This window comes from Thrips palmi, unplaced genomic scaffold, assembly GCF_012932325.1.
Source record: "Thrips palmi isolate BJ-2018 unplaced genomic scaffold, TpBJ-2018v1 HiC_scaffold_5, whole genome shotgun sequence".
In the NCBI taxonomy this organism is placed as follows: domain Eukaryota; kingdom Metazoa; phylum Arthropoda; class Insecta; order Thysanoptera; family Thripidae; genus Thrips; species Thrips palmi.
Window position 1 is genome coordinate 4,571,587 of NW_023144632.1, and position 20,926 is coordinate 4,592,512.

Genomic DNA, 20,926 nt, shown 5'->3' on the forward strand with positions numbered 1-20,926 from the left:
GGCCGGGCCGTGCGTCCGGGATTGGTGGCGGGGGCCCCCGGGGGCACCCCCCCCGGCGGGGCCCCCCCGGTTTGCTGGGAGCAGGCGGCCGGCGCCCGAGAAAGGGCCCCGCTTTTAGCGGTCGGGCCACGGCTCGCCACGGCTTGCCACTGCGAGGCAAAGGCGAGCGCGCCGGGCACTTCAATCAACTTCACCGCGAGCGGAGGGCGAGGAGGGGGAGGAGGGCGAGGAGAGGAGGGGGTGGTATCCAGCTGAATCACATCACGGCGATTACTGCAGGCGCCAATGATGGGGCGCAGCGCAGATAGCGTCGAGTACATACACACACACACTCTCTCTCTCCTCTCTCTCTCACACACACACACACACACACTCTCTCTCTCTCTCTCTCTCTCTCTCTCTCTCTCTCTCTCTCTCTCTCTCTCACACACACACACACAAACTCATACGAGTCCATGCACACACATCCGCAACCTATCAACATACACCCACGCGTGAACTCATCAGCACACACCCTAAAAGTCGTGCTCACGACCAACGGCGCTGCTACACACAGGTACGCTCGTGACCAACAGCATGCTCGTGCGGGACTGCGACAATTCTACTGCTGCTTCATGCGCGGCGTCTGCGACTCTCTCTCTGCACGAGCGTTCGCGCCGTGCCGCCCGCGCCTTCTGCTGCCGAGCAGTCGTGGCGTGGCGTGCCGAGCAGTGTCGTGGCGTGGCGTGCCGAGCAGTGTCGTGGCGTGGCGTGCCGAGCAGTGTCGTGGCGTGGCGTGCCGAGCAGTGTCGTGGCGTGGCGTGCCGAGCAGTGGCGTGGCGAGCAGTGGCGTGGCGTGGCGTGCCGAGCAGTGTCGTGGCGTGGCGTGCCGAGCAGTGTCGTGGCGTGGCGTGCCGAGCAGTGTCGTGGCGTGGCGTGCCGAGCAGTGTCGTGGCGTGGCGTGCCGAGCAGTGTCGTGGCGTGGCGTGCCGAGCAGTGGCGTGCTTCGGGCCGTGCTGAGTGCCGTGCCGCAACAAGTGGGCCCTGCCCGGCCCTGCCGAGGCGGGCTGGAAGCCCCAAGCCTCGACGAGCGAGGTCTCGAGGGGCTGCTGGCTACTGGGTTGGTTGCGCAATCGAAAATACGGACAGGCGGTCTCGTCGTTCGCCTGCAACATGAGAGCCACGATGACGACGTACGTTGAGGCGATCGGGGGACGGGCCTACGTGGCCGACGGCGCACTGAGGCGAGACAGAAAGACCGGCTGCGGACACAACTCTGGCCCCAGGACTCGAAACGGAAGCATGTCCAGTACACCATCGAATCGAGCCCCGACTTAGGAAGTTGATGCCCAAAACGTGTCCAGCGCGACGCCTCGCCCGCTGGGCGGCAACCGCGCAGGAGCTCACGAGGGAACGAACACGGTGGGCGGCCAGGTGGACGGAAGGGAAAAAGGAAACGACATTATCGTCAGTATCGGCGGCGTGGGATGTGGCCGGGGGGGCGGGGGCGGCGGCTCAGACTCAAAGCGCGGCCCGCGGCGTGGCGGCACGGCGGCCTAGCGGCGGCGACGGGCGTGACAGGACGACCCGTTCGCACACGGCGCCGCTGTCTGCGAGGCTCGGTGCGGGGTGCTCGCGTTGGTGGTGGTGATGGACGCGAGCCCCACCCTCCCATCGTCGATGGAGCTGATAATTTACCATTTCCATTCCATTATTGTTGAAGCCTACCTCGAGAGTTCTTGTTTACAGTCCCCATAATGTCCTGACGATATGCGTTTGAAAACAGTCCTCGGCCGGTGCTTTCATTTATCCTAACCTTTTTTTGTCAAATCTTTCCATGTCTTGGCTGACCGAGAGTAAGCCGAGGGTGTTTGGATCAATGGAGCCCCGCCGAGTCGCTCTCAAGCTGCAGCCTGACCTCGTAGCGCTGAAAATGGATCGGACAGAACGGAGGTTGCACAAAATTTTCGGCCAATTCGCACGGGCAGGTGAAAAAAGTTTGTTGGCCACGTCGGACAAACGATATACACGCCTCTCTGCCATTGGTTCCCCTGAGTGACGTGTTCTGATATCGACATGGCTGACGCCGCGTCCAAATTTCAGCCGGACCGGCCGAGCGTCGCTTGGGGGCTGCAGGCGTGGACATAGACTGACAGATTCACAAAAAGCAACAACAGGCAGTCGCGTCACGTTCGCGTGCCAGCGGCACTTGTTTGACAGGCTGCGCGGATAATGCTTTATTTAAAATGCTCGCGCGAACGGAGGGAAGACGGCCGAGACGGCATCGCATTGTGCCGCTGCCGCTTCAGGGTCACGGGGCTGGCTGGCTGGCTAGGGCCGGGGCCTCGGCCGGGGCCGTGGGGTGGGCTTTGGGTACGGGGCTCTTGGCTCTCGTGGGGCCCCGCCGGGCGTAGCCGGGCGCCGGAAGGATGCGAGTCAGGAAGGGAAGGGGGATATGTGCGGCGTTATGCGCTTTGCGGGCCGGGGCACGCTGGGCCGCGCTCGCTGGGGAGGAGCGCCGGGGCTGGACAAAACAGTATGGCTGGAGAGCATGGCCCGACTAGAGGGATCAAAGTAGCGCTTTTTGCGGCTTTTTGCCTTCTATCGGGGGGCAACGTGTCTGCCATTATCAGGTACACTACAAGATCAAATGTGTGCTTAGTACACAGCTGTGGGAGCGTACTTGCAAGCACACATCTATAGGTGTATGCTTGCCAAGTGCACATCTATAGGTGTATGCTTGGACAAGCACACATCTATAGATGTATGCTTGGACAAGCACACATCTATAGATGTATGCTTGGCCAAGCACACAGCTGTAGGAGTATGCCTTTAAATGGGTGGGATTAAAGTGTGCTTGGCCAAGCATACACCTATAGATGTGTACTTGCCAAGCATACACCTGTAGCTGTGTGCTTGCCAAGCACACACCTATAGATGTGTGCTTGTCCAAGCATACAGCTATAGATGTGTGCTTTCAAGTACGCTCCCATAGCTGTGTACTAAGCACACATTTGATCTTGTAGTGTAGCTGTCTTCGGCCAAAAAGGGGAGGTTTGTCGTTTTGCCGCGCCTCTCCCCTCCTAGGCTGAACACGCTAGCTGGGCTCGGCCCGCGCCGCGACGCCCGCAGGGGGCAGTGACACGACACGTTATTACTTTGAAGTAGCAGACGGCGAATATAACGCGGCCCGCCCCTCCTCGCTGCGGGGGCTCGCCGAAGGGGGCGGCCAGACGAACTCGCAGCGGCCAGGCGATCAAGACGTCCTTATATTGCGGTATTTGCCATGGGCAAGTCAGGACAACTTAGATGGGATGTCTGGGCGCCCCCCGCTTGGCGCACCTATGTGAGTGGGGGCGGCGGGGGGCGGCGGGGGCAACGTCCGTCCCTGTGTCCGCTCAGTTCGCCCTGACGCGGCGCTGTGATCTGACGCGGCGCTCCGTCGAGGCGAGACGGACTGCCTGGCCGTGCCTGGGCGGGCCGCGCCGAACCGCTCCTAACAGCACCGCACGGATGTCAAAGGGACGCCGTCGCCGTGCGGCCTCTCTGTCCGCGCCGCCGTGTGCCTCTCTTCTGTGCCCCTCTGTGCCGCTCTGTGCCCCTGTGCCCACGCCGGATTCGCCCGAGGCGCGCTCCAGCCCATCTGGGGCCTGTTGGCTGGGGCCTGTTGGCTGGAGCCTGTTGGCTGGGGTGGCTGCGGCCTGTTGGCTGGCTGGGGCCTGTTGGCTAGGCTGGGACATGTTTGCTGGGGGTTCGCTGGGGCCTCTTGGCTGGGGCCTGTTGTTGGCTGGCTGGGTCCTGTTGGCTGGAGCCTGTTGGCTGGGACCTGTTGGCTGGCTGGGGCCTATTGACAGGGGCCTGTTGGCTGAGGCCATTTTGCTGGGGCTTGTTGGCTGGGTCCTGTTGGCTGGAGCCTGTTGGCTAGAGCATGTTGGCTGGCTGGGGCCTATTGGCTGAGGCCTGCTAGCTGGGGTTTGTTGACTGGCTGGGGCCTGTTGGCTGGAGCCCGTTGGCTGGAGCATGTTGACTGCAGCGTCTAGCCCACACAAACGGCGCCACGGCCCTTTTTCGAGTGGGCTGTGAGCCGCTACAAACAATCCAACCTAATCCTACATCCCATCAACGAGCATATTGGGTATTTGCAATGATGGCTTGGCCGGAGGGAGAACAAGGCAAAGCCGTCGGAAAGGTCAGAAGCGGCGGATTTTCTGAGAGGTTCCAGAGTCCATCGGTTCCGCATATCTGAATCATTTCCGAATCATTCTTTTTGCTCTTTTACTTGTTCCGGTCCGAGTCACAACGTGAGATACCATTTTGCGGTGAAGGCAGCAGGGAGACTGACGTGCCGCTGTTGTTTGCAGGTGATGCAGGCGATGGCGGCAGGGCGGCGTGCCGCTATGTAAGACTCCTCGACTCCAGCAACAGGAAGGCACCGCCCACCGCGCACCATGCTGCCCACCAACGTCATGTCCTTCATGAAGAAGGTGAGTGACGCCCCCGCCCTCATTAGGACGCCGCGGACCCGTTGAGTGTCGTTTGGTGGGTGGGGTGCAGGCCGGGGGGCCCAGGCGGGGCGCGGCGGCGAGCGCGCACCACACAGGGCCGTTTTCGCACCTCGCTCGCCACCCCGGTCACGTGCGCCCCGTCTCAATTCCGCGTAGCCGGCCGCCGCGCCCCGCCGCTGCGATGACGCACTTGGCCGAGTAATGGCCCACTGCCGCTATGCCGCCGCTGGACACCACGGCCTTTCTTTGATCCCCGCGGCCGTTTCACTCCGGACATTGAATCCAACGACTGCGGCTTTACGGCGTTGGCGACACCGCTTCCCCGTTTTGCGTCGAAGAAAGCGGGGAGGCGTCACCCATTTTGAGCGTGGCACGTGGCCGCGGCGCTGCTGCAGCGGGAGGCCCGCGTCGAGGCCAGCGTCGACGCCGGCGCGCAGGCCTCTCTCGGAAAGTTAGTTCAATGACACAATTAAAACGGTCGAATTAAGATTACATTCGCTCGGAGGGCTCCTCTCGCCCTTTTCCCTCTGCGCAAGCCGCGCAAGCGGCCAATCTGGAACTTTTTATTTGTCCCCTCTCTTTCTCGTCCTCCTTATCCTTCTTCCGCGCGTTATTGCGCAGGCGCCTCACCTCGACCGACAAATCTCTCCTGCCTCGCGCCGCGCCCCGCCACGCCCCGCCCCGCCGCCCCCACCGCGCCCCGCCGTGCCAAGACGCTGCGGCAAGAAACATGGCGAATAAAACTACGGCGTCACTAAAAGCTGTTGCGGCCGCAAGGAAACTCGGACGGGGAACCAGAAAAAGCGCGGCGCGTGGCAGCCAGTGGGGTCAAGTGGTGCGCGACGGCAAGGGCAACGGGGGCGACGGGGAGGGCGACGGGGACGACGGCAAGGGCGACGAGGACGACGGCAAGGGCGACGGGAACGACGGCGAGGGCGACGAGGACGACGGCAAGGGTGACGAGGACGACAGCAAGGGCGTTGGGGACAGCAGCAAGGGCGAAGCGGACGACCTTGAGGACGATTCGCAAGGTCAATAGGGATACCGGAGACTCCGCGCCGTCAGCCCGCTGGCACGCTTTCCAAAGCCCGTGGGGTGCCACCAGCCCGCAGGGACCCCGTCAGCCTGCGGCAGGCCTGCGGTACTCTTCGACAGCCCGCCGAGACGCTGACGCGCTCGCGAAGCAAAAGAAGCAGGAAGCGGCGTTGGGAAGTTGGAAAGTTTCCTCGGTGTGCGGTGCGCGGTGGCGGCGGTGGGCCGAGCGTTGGTTTGCCACGTCGAGGCGGGACGCGGTGACGCGCCGCCAGAGCGACCTGCTTGCGAGACACTGATGGCCCGTAGGGGGTTCTTGGCACACTGTTCGCTCTGTTCGACCGACCAGAACTCGGCTTTCAAGTGCGCGGCATGTCGTCCTGCAGGGCGGCGCGCCTCGCAGTGACAGCAAACCACTGCCGGACAAGGGCCAAGCCAAGGGCCAAGCCAAGGGCCAAGCCGAGGGCCAAGCCAAGGGCCAAGCCGAGGGCCAAGCCGAGGGCCAAGCCGAGGGCCAAGCCAAGGGCCAAGCCAAGGGCCAAGCCGAGGGCCAAGCCAAGGGCCAAGCCAAGGGCCAAGCCAAGGGCCAAGCCGAGGGCCAAGCCAAGGGCCAAGCCAAGGGCCAAGCCAAGGGCCAAGCCGAGGGCCAAGCCAAGGGCCAAGCCGAGGGCCAAGCCGAGGGCCAAGCCAAGGGCCAAGCCGAGGGCCAAGCCGAGGGCCAAGCCAAGGGCCAAGCCGAGGGCCAAGCCGAGGGCCAAGCCAAGGGCCAAGCCGAGGGCCAAGCCGAGGGCCAAGCCGAGGGCCAAGCCGAGGGCCAAGCCGAGGGCCAAGCCGAGGGCCAAGCCGAGGGCCAAGCCGAGGGCCAAGCCGAGGGCCAAGCCGAGGGCCAAGCCGAGGGCCAAGCCAAGGGCCAAGCCGAGGGCCAAGCCGAGGGCCAAGCCGAGGGCCAAGCCGAGGGCCAAGCCAAGGGCCAAGCCAAGGGCCAAGCCGAGGGCCAAGCCAAGGGCCAAGCCGAGGGCCAAGCCGAGGGCCAAGCCGAGGGCCAAGCCGAGGGCCAAGCCGAGGGCCAAGCCAAGGGCCAAGCCGAGGGCCAAGCCGAGGGCCAAGCCGAGGGCCAAGCCGAGGGCCAAGCCGAGGGCCAAGCCGAGGGCCAAGCCGAGGGCCAAGCCGAGGGCCAAGCCGAGGGCCAAGCCAAGGGCCAAGCCGAGGGCCAAGCCGAGGGCCAAGCCGAGGGCCAAGCCGAGGGCCAAGCCGAGGGCCAAGCCGAGGGCCAAGCCGAGGGCCCAAAGCCGAGGGCCAAGCCGAGGGCCAAGCCGAGGGCCAAGCCGAGGGCCAAGCCGAGGGCCAAGCCGAGGGCCAAGCCGAGGGCCAAGCCGAGGGCCAAGCCGAGGGCCAAGCCGAGGGCCAAGCCGAGGGCCAAGCCGAGGGCCAAGCCGAGGGCCAAGCCGAGGGCCAAGCCGAGGGCCAAGCCGAGGGCCAAGCCGAGGGCCAAGCCGAGGGCCAAGCCGAGGGCCAAGCCGAGGGCCAAGCCGAGGGCCAAGCCGAGGGCCAAGCCGAGGGCCAAGCCGAGGGCCAAGCCGAGGGCCAAGCAAAGGGCCAAGCCAAGGGCCAAGCCGAGGGCCAAGCCGAGGGCCAAGCCAAGGGCCAAGCCGAGGGCCAAGCCGAGGGCCAAGCCAAGGGCCAAGCCAAGGGCCAAGCCAAGGGCCAAGCCAAGGGCCAAGCCAAGGGCCAAGCCGAGGGCCAAGCCGAGGGCCAAGCTGAGGGCCAAGCTGAGGGCCAAGCCGAGGGCCAAGCTGAGGGCCCAGCCGAGGTCCAAGCCGAGGGCCAAGCCGAGGGCCAAGCCAAGGGCCAAGCCGAGGGCCAAGCTGAGGGCCCAGCCGAGGGCCAAGCCGAGGGCCAAGCCGAGGGCCAAGCCGAGGGCCAAGCCAGGCGGCGGTAACACTACAAAACAGGAGTAAGGCGAAGCTCTCGCTTCGTGCAGGAGTTACGGACTTCTTCGAGATTATTTAAACTAGGCCATTGTTTTCAAAACGCTTTGCACAGATCGATAGAGCATCAAATTTAGGGTGCATTAGACGCATTCACCTTCCCAAAAGTCCAAATTTTACCTAGTACAAAAGAGAAAATCGCGGAAATGTTTACACAAAGATGGCCCCCCCGAGGTTTTTACCCAAATTATTAGACTTATTGTATTTTTCGGTGTTTTCACTTTGATTTTGTGAGGGCTGAAGCAGCAGTTAAGGGATTGCCAATGAGCCTAATGCACCAATTATGTGCTGCTCTTTCGATGTGCGCAAAGCGAATTGCAAACAATGGCCTAGCTTGAATAATCTCGAAGAAGTCCGTGACCCCTGCACGGAGCAAGATCGGAGCGAGAGCTTCGCCTCACTGCTGCTTTCGGGTGTTACCGCCCCCTGGCCAAGCCGAGGGCCAAGCCGAGGGCCCAGCCGAGGTCCAGCACAGGCTAGTGACGAGGGGTGCGCTGCGAGCGGTGTGGCGACCTGACACGCAAACATGAGGAAATTGCCGCCTGTCCTCGATTTTCTCGCGCAGATCGGAGCAAGGCCACCATTCACTGCTTGGCGCCGATGGTGACATTTCTCTTTATAAAACGGACATTCTTTCATTTTTTAAATTCTTTTTTCTTGCCTGCAGTACTGGCGTTTCAATGTTCCAGCCTGCTATCGATTCCCAGGCGAGTCTGCGACGGACGACCCGGTTTATGGCCGCGGGTCGCCGCGGGTCCCCCGCGCGTGACGCGTGCATTGTGCCGGGAGCGTCGTGCCGCGTGCGTCGTGCCGCGTGCGTTGTGCCGTGAGCATTCGTTAGCGTCGTGCTGTGAGCGTCGTACCGTGTGCGTCGCACCGCGTGCGTCGAACCGCGCTGCACCCCCAGGTGCAATGCGTCGGCCCGCGTCCACAGCCCGCTGGCTGTCCAGCGCGCTAGAGCATGAAGGCAGCGCAGCGCGATTCCACCAGGGCGCACTTGCCGGCCGCGCGTAGCCACATCATCATCGTCGTCGCCGCCGGGGGCAGCAACAGCGCCGCGCGGTGCACGTGGGGCTGTAATCGGCGCTTGCAGCGGCGCTTCGAGGATCCGGAAGGGGCTGGGGAAAGGGATGGGGAGGCATATGGCGTCGCCGCGGCGCTCATAGGAATTTCATGGCGCCTCAGCGCTCCGTCCCGCTCCGCCCCGCCCCGCCCCGCTCCCCGCTCCCCGCCCCGCCCCGCTCCCCGCTCCGCCCCGCTCCGCCCCGCTCCGCCCCGCTCCGCCCCGCTACCCCCCCCGCCCCGCTCCCCGCTCCGCCCCGCTCCCCGCCCCGCCCCGCTCCCCGCTCCGCCCCGCTCCCCGCCCCGCCCCGCTCCCCGCTCCGCCCGCCCCGCCCCGCTCCCCGCCCCGCCCCGCTCCCCGCTCCGCCCCGCTCCCCGCCCCGCCCCGCTCCCCGCTCCGCCCCGCTCCGCCCCGCTCCCCCTCCGCCCCGCTCCCCGCTCCGCCCCGCTCCCGCTCCGCCCTCTCTGCGGATTCTATTTGGTGCGACGCGGCGGTGCCGAGATGTGCCGCAAATTATCTCCCCGCCGCGGTCCTCTGCGGCCACGTGGCTGGGGGAGGCAGATAGTGCTGCCTGAGGGGGGCAGGGGAGAGGGGGGGGGGGGCAGTGATTGTGGGTGCGCCCTGGGATGGCGGCGGTGGTGACGAAGGCGCGGCGGCGTGGCGCGCTGTGCCGCGGTCCCTGGAGTGCCGCGCGCCGCTCTCGGTGACAATGGCACACAATGCGATGCCGCGAACGCGAAGAAATGGGAGCCGTCTCGAGGAAGAGGGATTGTGGGTGGAACAGAGACACGCTGCCAGCGCGCCCTGGCGGCCCTGGCCGTGCTGCCCCGCCCCGTCGCCTAGTCAATACGCTACCCGGCCGCCGCGCTGTGCTGTGTGGCGCTGGGCCCTGGTTCAAACGGAGTGGGCGCCGAGCGCCGCTGGAATGAAACCCCGAGGGAAGAGTCTGACATTGTTTCATTGGGTCTTCGCACACAGTGTGGGTGGCGATTGCTCCGTGCACTAAATTGCGGCCCGTGCAAACGGCATCACAGCTTGCTGGCGTCTGGTGGAGCGCCCGGGTCCCGCAACGCCCTGGTGACGGCGCGTGGCCTATACCTCCATTTCCATTACCATTACGGGCCAGGGCTGGGGGGCCCGCCCGCCTGGCCACCCGCCCGGCACCTCACTCAAACTGAAAAAGTCACTTCCTCCTCCCCCGAAAATACTCTCGATCCGAATGGACGAGAACGTATCATTTCCATTCATTGCGCCATGGAGTCGAAATGCAAAAACGAAGGCCTTTTATAATGGCAACAATGCGCGGGAAGGGGTCGTAAGGTTCAATTTTTCAATTAAAAAAAAAAACAATCTGAAAGAGAGTGAGGCTTATACGACAGCGGCGTCGGAAGTGGATTTTATTGGAGGGGGCAGACTTTTGAAGAGGCCCGCATTTTCTTCCGAGAAGCCCGTGAAACCTTTGAACGCCCCCCCCCCCACACACACACACTCACGCGCACACTTTTCCGCGACCGCGGTTTGAGCGTGTGGGGTGGTGTTTCGTGTGCCTGACTACCAGACTTAGCGTTTAGGAGTGTTTCAATGAGAATGCAGTGCAAGATCTGGCAGGTAGAGATAACCAGATGCACTGAAAACTTATGTGTGCGCTGAGCCCACACACATTGTGTGCACTACGTGTGTTCTTCAGTAGGGTAAAGTGCCGAACATGGATTGGGGTACCAATCATGGATCATTTTTGTTAGCGAGCCCGTACTGCCAAACCAAGCGACCAATTTAATTTTTTCGAAGTTTTTCATAAAGCCTTCACCTTTAAGTTTCAGAATCAATCACGAGCGGGGGAACTGATCAATCTTACAAGGTACACAAAGGGAAAAGCGCCTCTGAAAAGGGGTCCGAAAACGGCCTGGTTTTAGGTTAGGTTACGAGTCAAAATTCAAACCGTTCTTAAAAAGAATCTATTCAGCAGAAATTTCTCAAAAATTTTTCGTTGCACCTTCAGAGCGTACCCTTTTACAAGGTAGGTTTACGCCAGACCGCGTCTTGTCGTAACAGGCTTCGCGATGTCTCGCTGCCTGTTCCTCAAATCCGCGCCTGGCGTACCTACCTTGGCCTGCGGCGCTAGCCTGCCTTCGGCAGGCAATGGCTTGTCCATCGTTGGTTACTTCTAACTTGGTGCATGCTGGGGGGCTCCGCCCCCCAGACCCCCCTTCATTCTAGATCCCTTGTAACTTTTCAACTTGTCGGGGCTGGGGGGCTCCGCCCCCCAGACCCCCCTTCTTCAAGACAGAAGTGATCTGCCTGCAGAAAACTCCATTTCTCGCCGTTTATTAGGTGTTTTTCGGCTATAAAAACTGAACCAGTTGAGCTAGGATAGTGAAATTTCGCGTGTGCCGAGCCAAGGCCATGCCCAAAAAGTGTGCAAAATCTCACCGAGATCGGCCGAGCCGTTCAGGAGGAGTAGTGCGGACAGACACACACACACACACACACACACAGACAGACAGACAGGAAAAACTTTTCAACCCCAATGGAGTAACAGGCTTCGCTATCGCTCAGCCAAAAATTCAGGCGACCGAAAATTATCGGAACGCCCCTGTTAAAACGCGATTGGGGGGTGGGGTAAGGCGATCCATGTTTGGGTCTGACCCAAACATGGATCACTAAAATCAGTAAAATTTCAAAGGCCTGTAAATTTTAAAGTATTTCTTATTAAATGTACAGTTCTTGGGAGAAGGTTGTCTATGTGGTAATCTTGAAGTGCGTCGAAGAAAATTTAGGTCATCGCTTGTTTGAGCGAAAATATAAGACATTCCTTAAAATTTATCCATGTTTCGTAACTTTACCCTACTCACTTCGCTTTCGCAGGGAGCCCACTTCGCTTTGCTGGGAGCCCGCTTCGAGTTGCAGGGAGCCCGCTTCGCGTTGCGGGGAGCCCGCTTCTCTTTTTAGGGAGCCCGCCTCATTTTCCAATGAGCCCGCTTCGCTCTTTAGGAAGCCCGCCTCGTTGTCCAAGGAGCCCGCCTCGTTTTGCAGGGAGCCCGCTCAGAGTTGCGGGGAGCCCGCATCACGTTACAGGGAGCCCGTTCCGAGTTGCGGGGAGCCCGCTTCGCAATAGGGGAGCCCGCTTCGCAGCGGAGAGCCCGCTCCGTGTTGCAGGAACCCCTTTCGTGGATTAGATGTGAGCCCGTTGCCCGCTCCGAGTCTTGCCGTTGGCGTGTCACACTGGCGATTACTCGCACTCGCAGGACAGGCACAGCACAGTTGAATATGTTTTGCTTCAAATGCGAGAACTCGCTTGTCCATGCGGGCCCGCTCGCGAGTGTGTCAAACTGCAGCTGCAGGCTGGCGAGGGTGACGCTCCGCGAGCTGTAGACCGGCGAGGAGCCCGCTTCGCGGGCCACGAGTCGGCAAGTCACCCACTGCCTCGGCTGGCGACAGGCCCGCTTCGCGGGCCACAAGTCCGGGATGGGCCCGCTTCACGGGCCCGAAAGGCCCGCTTCGCGGGCCTGGATTTTAGGGGGGGCAGCCTGACCCCCCTGCACCCCACTTCCGACGCCGCTGTTATACGACTCCGTTGTTTGTACCATGTTGTGCTTCGAGTATCCGGAGGCATATTGATCACGCAATGTACCTCTATGATGTAGACGGATATCGCGTGGTGTGGACTTCATTATGATAATTCTGTTTCTGAGTTTAACTGCGTGGGGGTGCTTTCTCGTCTACTCGGAATTCGAGGGGTCCTATTCAAAGGATCTTATCTGGGCGTTCCCCCCAAGACAATCTTATCTTAAACGCAGGTGAATTTCACATACTTTGATCATTTGATACAGCTACATATCAATATAATTTGTAGGTATGTTCAAGTAAATGTAAAGATGGCAGATCAAAGAAACCAAAAGTGCATGAAGAAATATGTTTCGCTTACCGTCGTATTTATTCTGACTGATCAAAATGAGTGAAATTTGCAGGCGTTTAAGATAAGATTGTCTTGGGGGGAACGCCCAGATAAGATCTTTTGAATAGGACCCCTCGAATTATAGGTGTTTCTCGCTGAGGTACAGAGGTGAGTGCCGGGCATCCTGGCCCGCCTGCCGCGCCCTGCCGCTCCACCTCCGAGGCCTCATTCATCACCTTCCCGACGGCCTCTGTTCGCTCCCTGCAGATCGGGGCGGAGGCGCCCTCCAAATTCGATTCTAGGCTGGCATGGCGCGGTGCCGCCCAGCCTTCCCTTCTTATATTCGCCCTTATCGGCATCGTCCGCGCTGGAGGCGGGGCGAGGCGGGGCGAGGCGAGGTGGGCGGGGCGGGGCGGGGCGGGGTGACGGGGCGTGGCGGTCGGGGGCATTCCCGGCGGGCGTGGCGCCCCACCGCCATCATTTCCATGGCATTGGGTCGTCGGGAGGCGGCAGCCAGTGATTAGTGATTCCGAGAATGCGGTGGTCTTGGCCCCCTCACCGCAGCCTCGACACCCTCGGCGTCCCTGACGGCGTCCCTGACGGCGTCCCTGACGGCGTCCCTGACTGGCCTGACGGTGCTTGTGTTGCAGATGGTGGCGACGGGGGAGGCGGGGCCGGGTGGCGGCGACGACACCGGCACCCTCAGCAAGCTGCGGCAGACCCTCTCGACGGGGCTCATGACGGCGCAGGACAGAGGTGAGTGGACCCACGACTGGATATTCACCCCCAGAGGCCCGTCTACAAAAACCGACAAAAACCGGAAAGGCATCACCATTATCATCAGGCTCTCAGTAGCCCTGTCGGCCTGCTGTTTAAAGCAAGCAAACTTCAATCTGACTTAGATCTCTGACTTCTCTGACTAGATCAGAGCGATTCAGCTGTTGTGCACACTATGTAGAATTTTGTGCGTGCCACTTGCACGATTTTGTACATGCGGGGAATTTGCATAATATTATGGGCAAAAATGCAGAAATAACTGCAATTTTCTGCACAATTTTATGCAAAACGTCACGCAGGTTTAAAATCGTGCATCATGACGTACAAAATTCTACATAAACATTTAGTGTGTGGCCTGGTTTGTTCGCTCGTCGCTGTTGCACCCGCGGATTGCTGTGAAGGACTGTGAAAGAGGCGACGCGGTCGCCGTTTTAAACCTACGTTGTTGGGAAATCAGAAGCAAGCGGCTTACCCCGTTTCTTCGAAAGCGCGTCGGATGTAGGCAGACCAAGTTTGACCGAGTTTGACGTCAACAACGATCACAGTTCCCGAAGCGCTTCCTGCCATGCGAGTTACCGTGGCAACGGAACAGGAATATTGGTCGCTTGCCGCGGGGCGCGCGTGCTTTGTGAGTGAACAGTTAGCCGATCTCCCTCATACGACGGCTATGGTCCGTTTGCGACTCGCGTGGAGCAATCCCAGTGGCGTGCGCAGAAATTTTGAAAGGGGGGGGGGTCGGGCCATGCTTTTTGCCTACTTACAGGGGGAAAGTACCGCAATTTGCCTACCTTCCAGGCGGCTGTCTAGTGGCCAAAGGGGGGGGGTCATGACCCCCCTGACCCCCCCCCCTGCGCACGCCACTGAGCAATCCAGGGGCAATATACGGGGAATGCGAGCGTGGCAGGGGAAAACAAACACTCCTCAAGCCCAGGCGAGGCGCCGCGAACAGCCCCACCGTCCCCACCTGCCCAACTACCCCAACAGCCCCAGCTGCCCCACCAACCCCACCTGCCCAACCAGCTCCACCAGCCCCACCGGCCCCACCGGCCCCACCCCCCCCCACCGGCCCACCCGCACCACCCCCGCACCACCCGCACCGTACCGCACCACCCGCACCATCCACCCCACCTGTCCCAACAGCCCCAACAGCCCCAACAGCCCTACCAGCCCTACCTGCACCACCAGCCCCACCAGCCCCACCTTGGCAAATTAGATTCGTCCCGTAGCTATCCTCTCGCGGCCTCGCTCACGCGCCGCCAAGGCGAGCCCAGCGCAAGCAGAGCGCGAGCTCAGCGTCGCGTACGCAGCGCGCCACCTGTTGGGGCGCGGCGACGCGGCGTTCGGGAGTGTTTGCTGGGCTCCACGCCATCATTAAGTCGAAAACGATTTCTCCGCTTTGCTAAAACCGCAAAGGACGTCCCATCCCCTCCCCTTCACAACGTGGAGCGCTGAGATAATTGGGAGGAACGGGATCGCGGCTGCTTCCGTTGCCGGTAGAAAGTACAGGAGAAGAAGGCAGACGAGGAAGTCTCCGGGGCGGACGGCCGACGGGCGACGCACGATGTGACGTGGCTTCCAAGGCGAACAAGCCCTGTGGGGCTTTCTGCGCCCAACGAGCAGCGCGCACCGGAATCGAGACGCCTGCCTGGAACCAGCCCAAGAGCTCAACTTTGGCGAAATATTGTGCGGCTGCTGGTGATCCAATTATGCTTCTTTCTCCTCGAGTCGCTGATGGCCTCGCTTCAGTGCGCTGTCTAGACAGAGGCACTCGATGCCGGACCCGGCGGGGCGCTCCGATTCCACTCTCCTGTCTGGGAATCTTAATCTAATCCCCCGCCCGGGATATTACCTATGGAAAGAAAGGAGCCCGCCGGGTCGCCCAGGGCGCGTCGCGGCGCGTCGCGCGTTGGATTCGTTCTTTGTTGTTCCCCCCGTGGAACGAAAACGCGGAAAGTGGGGTGGCTCGCCACCAGCACCACACCCGCGGCCACACACGTCATGAAAGCCGAGCCGGACCGCGCGTGGGCGAGCGGCGCGGCGGCCCCTCAGGCGGCCCGGTGGGGTGGCAAGCGCCGAGGGCAGCGCCCGTTTTCCGCTCAGCGCCCTGACAGTGGCCAGGAGGCCGACCAGCATCCTCTGTTCTGTTCTGTTCTGTTCTGTTCTGTTCTGTCTTGGTCTGTTCTGTTCCTGTTCTCGCACTGTGTCAATTTTCATGGGGTAGACGTTGTAGGGTAGCTGACGGTTGCTAAAGGACTTGGCTGCATTGTTAGCCCTCCAATAAACTACTTTTTCGTGACTGCAAAAGACTTTTTTACGAAAACATCCCTTTCAGGCAGCCAATGCTGCCGAAGCAGCCAAAACCCCTAGCATGGTTGGTTTAAGAAGCGTGGAGGAGTAGCAGCACACGTCACGGCACTCATGGGAGCCCGTGAGTCCCCCGCGCGCCACCGAAATGCTGACGTCACGTTTAATCTCTGTTCCAGTCAACAAGCTGGCCCCGACCGCGGGCCGCGCCGCGCCGCCACCCGAGGAGCCACCGCCGGAGGAGAAACCCCCGGAGCCCGCGCCGCCCAAACCCACGCCGTGAGTATGGTGCCACTCGTCCCCTGATTGGGCCCATTGTCTCGTCTCTGCTGCTGAGCCTCGACGGCGGCCTCGACGGCGGCCTCGACGGCGGCCTCGACGGCGGCCTCGACGGCGGCCTCGACGGCGGCCTCGACGGCGGCCTCGACGGCGGCCTCGACGGCGGCCTCGACGGCGGCCTCGACGGCGGCCTCGACGGCGGCCTCGACGGCGGCCTCGACGGCGGCCTCGACGGCGGCCTCGACGGCGGCCTCGACGGCGGCCTCGACGGCGGCCTGACGGCGCCTCGACGGCGCCTCGACGCGGCCTCGACGGCGGCCTCGACGGCGGCCTCGACGGCGGCCTCGACGGCGGCCTCGACGGCGGCCTCGACGGCGGCCTCGGCGGCCTCGGCGGCCTATTATTTGAAGGCCGCGGGGATGAAAAGCGCTGCATCTTTCACACGGCCCGACCGATGAAAAAAGTGTGTTAGCGCACGGTCCCATTCCCCCCTTCCGTGCTACTGGTTTTGCCGAGGTCGCGCGGACGTTCTGCCGTTATCCGAGATTATCGCAGTGCGGCGGCGCGGCGCCTTTAATCTCCGACGCCGCAATTGATCAATAATGCGCTGCTGGGCGCCAATTACTGCGAAGTTTTAGCCGGGGGAAAGGGGGGGGGGCGACACACAACACCGCCGTCATCGCCTGGAGAAGAGGGGCGGACGGAGGCCGCTACAAGCAGTGGCGGTGGTGGTGCACTTTGACGTCACTGGCTCCGCTTCCTACACCGTGCCGTCTCGACGGAGTGCGATTTACGCCCATGGCTCGCGAGCAGTTTTACTGTAATTGTGGTGAAAACGTTAACAAATGTGAAGCAATCGTGGTTTGATCTGACTTTTGGTGGCCACTGCGTATGCTAAAGGAAGGTCCAGAGAGTACCCAGCAGCTGAGAGAGCAGGATTTTCTGCAGTGGCTGCTTAAAGACAGCCCAAATCATGATTACTACACACTGTGCTTGTTTTGACCAACTTTGCGACACGACACGGCACAAAGGACTCTCCGAAGGACTCCCCTTTCCTCGGGCCTCTGCGCGCGGCTGCGTGCCACGGCGGCACGAGGCGCTCGTCTGGCCCCCCTCCTTCGCGCCCCACCCCTCTAACCTCGCACCGGCCGCGTCTATCTGCACATGCCCATGCCCATTTCCGTACATATCTGTCTTCCCTCCGGCCGGGTAAACACCGTATTCCCAGGCCTGGCTCCAGCCGACGAGCGCGCAGCGGCGCTCTCGGAGGGCGTTTGCTCGTTTACAGAAGCAAACAAAGCTAATTGCTCGCACCCGTTGCTTCATGCCCTAGCGTCCACGCGGCCTCGCGGCCACGCGTCGAGTTGGTGCTTTTTGCCTTTGCCGTGGCGAACCAGCCGCGCCTCGAGCCGCGCCGCCAGAAGTGTTGCGAATTGCCGTTCTCTCTCGTTGCGGCCAACTAGGACAAGTCGCGCTGGAGCCGTCCTCTGTCAACAAACGCATCAGAGCATGCCAACTTAACACGAGGTGTCGCTTTTAAACGGCGACAAAACGTCATGCACAAACTCAACTTGATGTTTCCATTCGGCTTCCCAAAGATTTCGTTCTGCTTGGTTCCCCTCTTACTCTTGTAGCATTCAACGTTTACGAGATACCGTCCGCTGGATGCGTCCCGAGCCGTCTCTGCGCCGCACCCGCACCGCGCTGCCACGGTTACCGGCAGGTAGTCCCGCTGCGCTAGGCGACAAACGCCTCCGGATGGCACTACGGTGCAGAGCTTGATGTTTGGCGGCAGCGGCTGCCCCAGGGACATCGGTCGGCTGGCTGGCGGGGCGCCTGGCGGGGCTGGCGGGGCTGGCGGGGTGCGGGCTGGCGGGGCTGGCGGGGCTGGCGGGGCTGGCGGGGCTGGCGGGGCTGGCGGGGCTGGCGGGGCTGGCGGGGCCTGGCGGGGCTGGCGGGGCTGGCGGGGCTGGCGGGGCTGGCGGGGTGGCGGGGCTGGCGGGGCTGGCGGGGCTGGCGGGGCTGGCGGGCTGGCGGGGCTGGCGGGGCTGGCGGGCTGGCGGGCTGGGGGGCTGGCGGGCTGGCGGGGCTGGCGGGGCTGGCGGGGCTGGCGGGGCTGGCGCGTGGCGCGGTGCAGCGAAAGGCAGGCCGGCGGCGCAGCCGGGGGCCTCCTGCCCCGTCGAGGGCGACCAAGCTAGCCCCGACAGCCTGGTCGGCGATTGAACGTGACGCCATGTCGACGTGGTGGTGCTCGCCGGCGGCGCCCATTTCTCACCGAGCTGCCCGTCTGGGCTGCTGCTGCTGCTGCTGCGACGCGGCAAAACATGCGGATTAAACGGCCGGCCCGGAGGGGCGCTCGCAAGAACGAAGGAGTGAAGGGGGTCGGCGTGAATGATGGATGGCAGACACCTCGCAATCAGCGCAGCCAGCGCAGCCAGCAGGGGGAGAGGGATCAGCATGTTTTAATCAAGAATGTGTGCCTTGTTTCCTCGTCAGGTTTACAAAACAGGCGAGTTTATTTAGAGTGGGCCGTGGCACTTTGCCGAGCCGTGTGTTGGCACAAACTTGGTCACCACCTCGGCAAACTTGGCGACCAACTTTCCACACTGTGGGAGGTTTTCGTCAAGATATTGGCTGCAGTTGCCCGAGGCCGTGGCAGGTCTGTTACAAAAAACCTAGTCCCCTTGTCCATCAATATTCATGTACGTGTTCGCGAGAAATGAAGCGGCGTAGATTATTTGTGTTTTTACTTTTTGCGGCCATCAACGCCAGCACTGGGTCCCTTTCACCGATTTCTCGTGTGTTGTGTGTGTGTGTGTGTGTGTGTGTGTGTGTGTGTGTGTGAGAGAGAGAGAGAGAGAGAGAGAGAGAGAGAGAGAGAGAGGGGGGGGGTAGAGGGGGGTTGCGAAATCATAGCGGTCTCCGCCAACTAAAGCCCCACACCCGAAGCTATTCTCCCTTTTTTGATTATTTTTTGTCGCCACATCTCGATTGGCGGAAATCGAATGCATAAATGGGTCGGTCGGTGCAGCGGGCCCACACTGCCGGGTCGGAACTAGATGGAGCAGCGGAAATCAAACGGGCTTGCAGTTAGGCCCCCGGGCAGGCAGGCAGACCGGCCGTGCCCCCCTCCCGTGAGTGATGTGGTTTGCAGTCCAGAGACACAGCCAAGAGCCAGTCGGGCTGGACGTCAACAACATGTGCTGAATCATTGAGCTCCAAGTTGGCCGGCTGCCTCCCCCATGCGGCCGCTCGTGTAAAACTGGAGCCGGCTAAAGCGGCGCGGGTGGAGCGAGGCGGAGGGGAGGCAGCGTGGGGCTCTCGTCAATTTATTCAGCGATTGTTTGGCGGAGTGCGCCGCGGAAGGATATCGGGGACGGGGCAGGGATGGTGCGTGGCGCTGCGTGGCGCTGCGTGGCAGCGTGGCCGCGGAAGGGCCTCGCCCGCCCCGCCCCCTCTGCGTGCCTCTGCCCGCCCTGCCGCTCGATACAGAACATCACGGATTGGTCCACGTTCAAAACTTTGCCCGGCAATGCTGTCAAGCAGCAGCAGCAGCGCAGCCGCTAGCTATACCGGGGCCGGAAGCAGGGCGCGGAGGGGGTGGCTCGCGGAGGGGGCGCGGAGGGAGCTCCCGGAGGGGGCTGCGGCTGGCGGGGGCGCCCAGAGCGGCCCAGAGCGGCCCAGGGCGGAATGCCAGGTATGTTGTTTTAACAATAAGGCCGAGCTCATAATGCGCGCGATGCCGGCCAGAAATAGAGCCAGGCAGGCGAGAAAGGTGGAACAACGTTCGGCCCGTCGTCGCCACTCAGGAAATTACAAGTATTTTTAGTACGTACATATAGCTTTTCACGAAATTAATCTCTCGCGTGAAATGCAGGCACACAATTGCTGTAGCTGCGCACGAATTTGTGCAATGTCAAACGCGTGCTCAATTTCGTGCAGAGCTTTGCACAAAAAACTATGTGCCCAGTAATTTAGTATGTAGCGGGGTGCCGTGCCTTTCTCTCAACCCTTCACAGACTCGCAGACTTGTTTCGTGGGATGAAGAGAGGGTGGGAAAGGGAAGGGGTGGGCCGGTGGCGGGGGTCCTAACAGGGCCCTCCTTGGGGCAGTCGATCCTGGGGCCTGGGGGGCCCGCCATGGCGGCCTCCACGGCGGCGACCAGAGCCGCCATTGTCGGCCTCTCCTTTCCGGCCCTGGATTATTCAGCCACGCGGAGGGCGAGGGCGGCTGCAGCCGCGGGGCGGGGTGGGGTGGGCCGGGCCGGGCCGGGCGGCCGCTGATCCAAGGGCGACCTTCGCTCCGGGCCGCTCCGGGCGGACACCATCCAGATGGCGCTCGTGGCGCTTGAGGCCGCCCGTTCGTCAGAGCGCCTCGCCTCCCAGCTGCCCTTTGATTAGGCGAACGCAAGCGGCCTGGCCGTGCGGCCTGCCCGCCGGGCTGCACCAACGAGCACCAGCAGGAGAACAGAGCGAGCCGACGCCAGCCAGGGCCGATTCCAGCGACAAGCGACGGGGAGGGTCGGGGAGGGTGCAGCAACAGTTGCCTCTGAAGCGGGACCAAGCGGGATGCGCTGACTGCGTCGTGACTACGGCGTGACTACGGCGTGACGGGCTCGGCCCGGGCCTGTGGGGGCTGCGGGCCGCTCCGGATGGCCGTAATCACACAAAAGGAGCGCGAGGCGCAAGCACCACAGCCTATGCATAGAAAAACAGGGCGGCGATGGCGGCGGAGCGAGGCGGGCCTATCTCGGACCGGCAGCCTGTTTATGCCGCGCCGTTGTCGTCCCGCTGCAGCGCTGCGCTGCGGCTGTTATTGCATGGCCGTTTGCTCGGCGCACACTCGATCACCGCTGTGCGACGCGCGGCCGCGCCACAGTCGTCACAGAGTCGCAGTCGAGGGTGCTCCATTGTGCAATTTCGTGTGCAGTCACGGGTGGAAATGCAATACGGAATGTGCAATATTTCTGCTGAATTTGCCTCGCATTTTGCCTTCTTTCGGGTGATATTTGAAGCATGCCGCTTCTCCACTGAACTCGAAAGTTGGAGTTCCCAGAAACTGGGCGCCTTTGTCACCCTCCGCACTTTTTAGGGTGCCAAAAATG

The 20,926-nt window shown here is 62.1% G+C and overlaps 1 protein-coding gene across 1 annotated transcript in view; it reads left to right on the forward strand.

The window, feature by feature from the left end:
• The window catches only part of LOC117650783 (regulating synaptic membrane exocytosis protein 1), a 100,918-nt gene that overhangs the window by 33,213 nt on the left and 46,779 nt on the right, over positions 1-20,926 (forward strand). The window contains exons 2-4 of the mRNA XM_034394385.1: positions 4,341-4,463; positions 13,113-13,218; positions 15,723-15,822. Of these exons, the coding sequence (XP_034250276.1) occupies positions 4,428-4,463; positions 13,113-13,218; positions 15,723-15,822 (242 nt within the window). The 5' untranslated portion in view covers positions 4,341-4,427. The remainder of the gene's footprint in view (positions 1-4,340; positions 4,464-13,112; positions 13,219-15,722; positions 15,823-20,926) is intronic.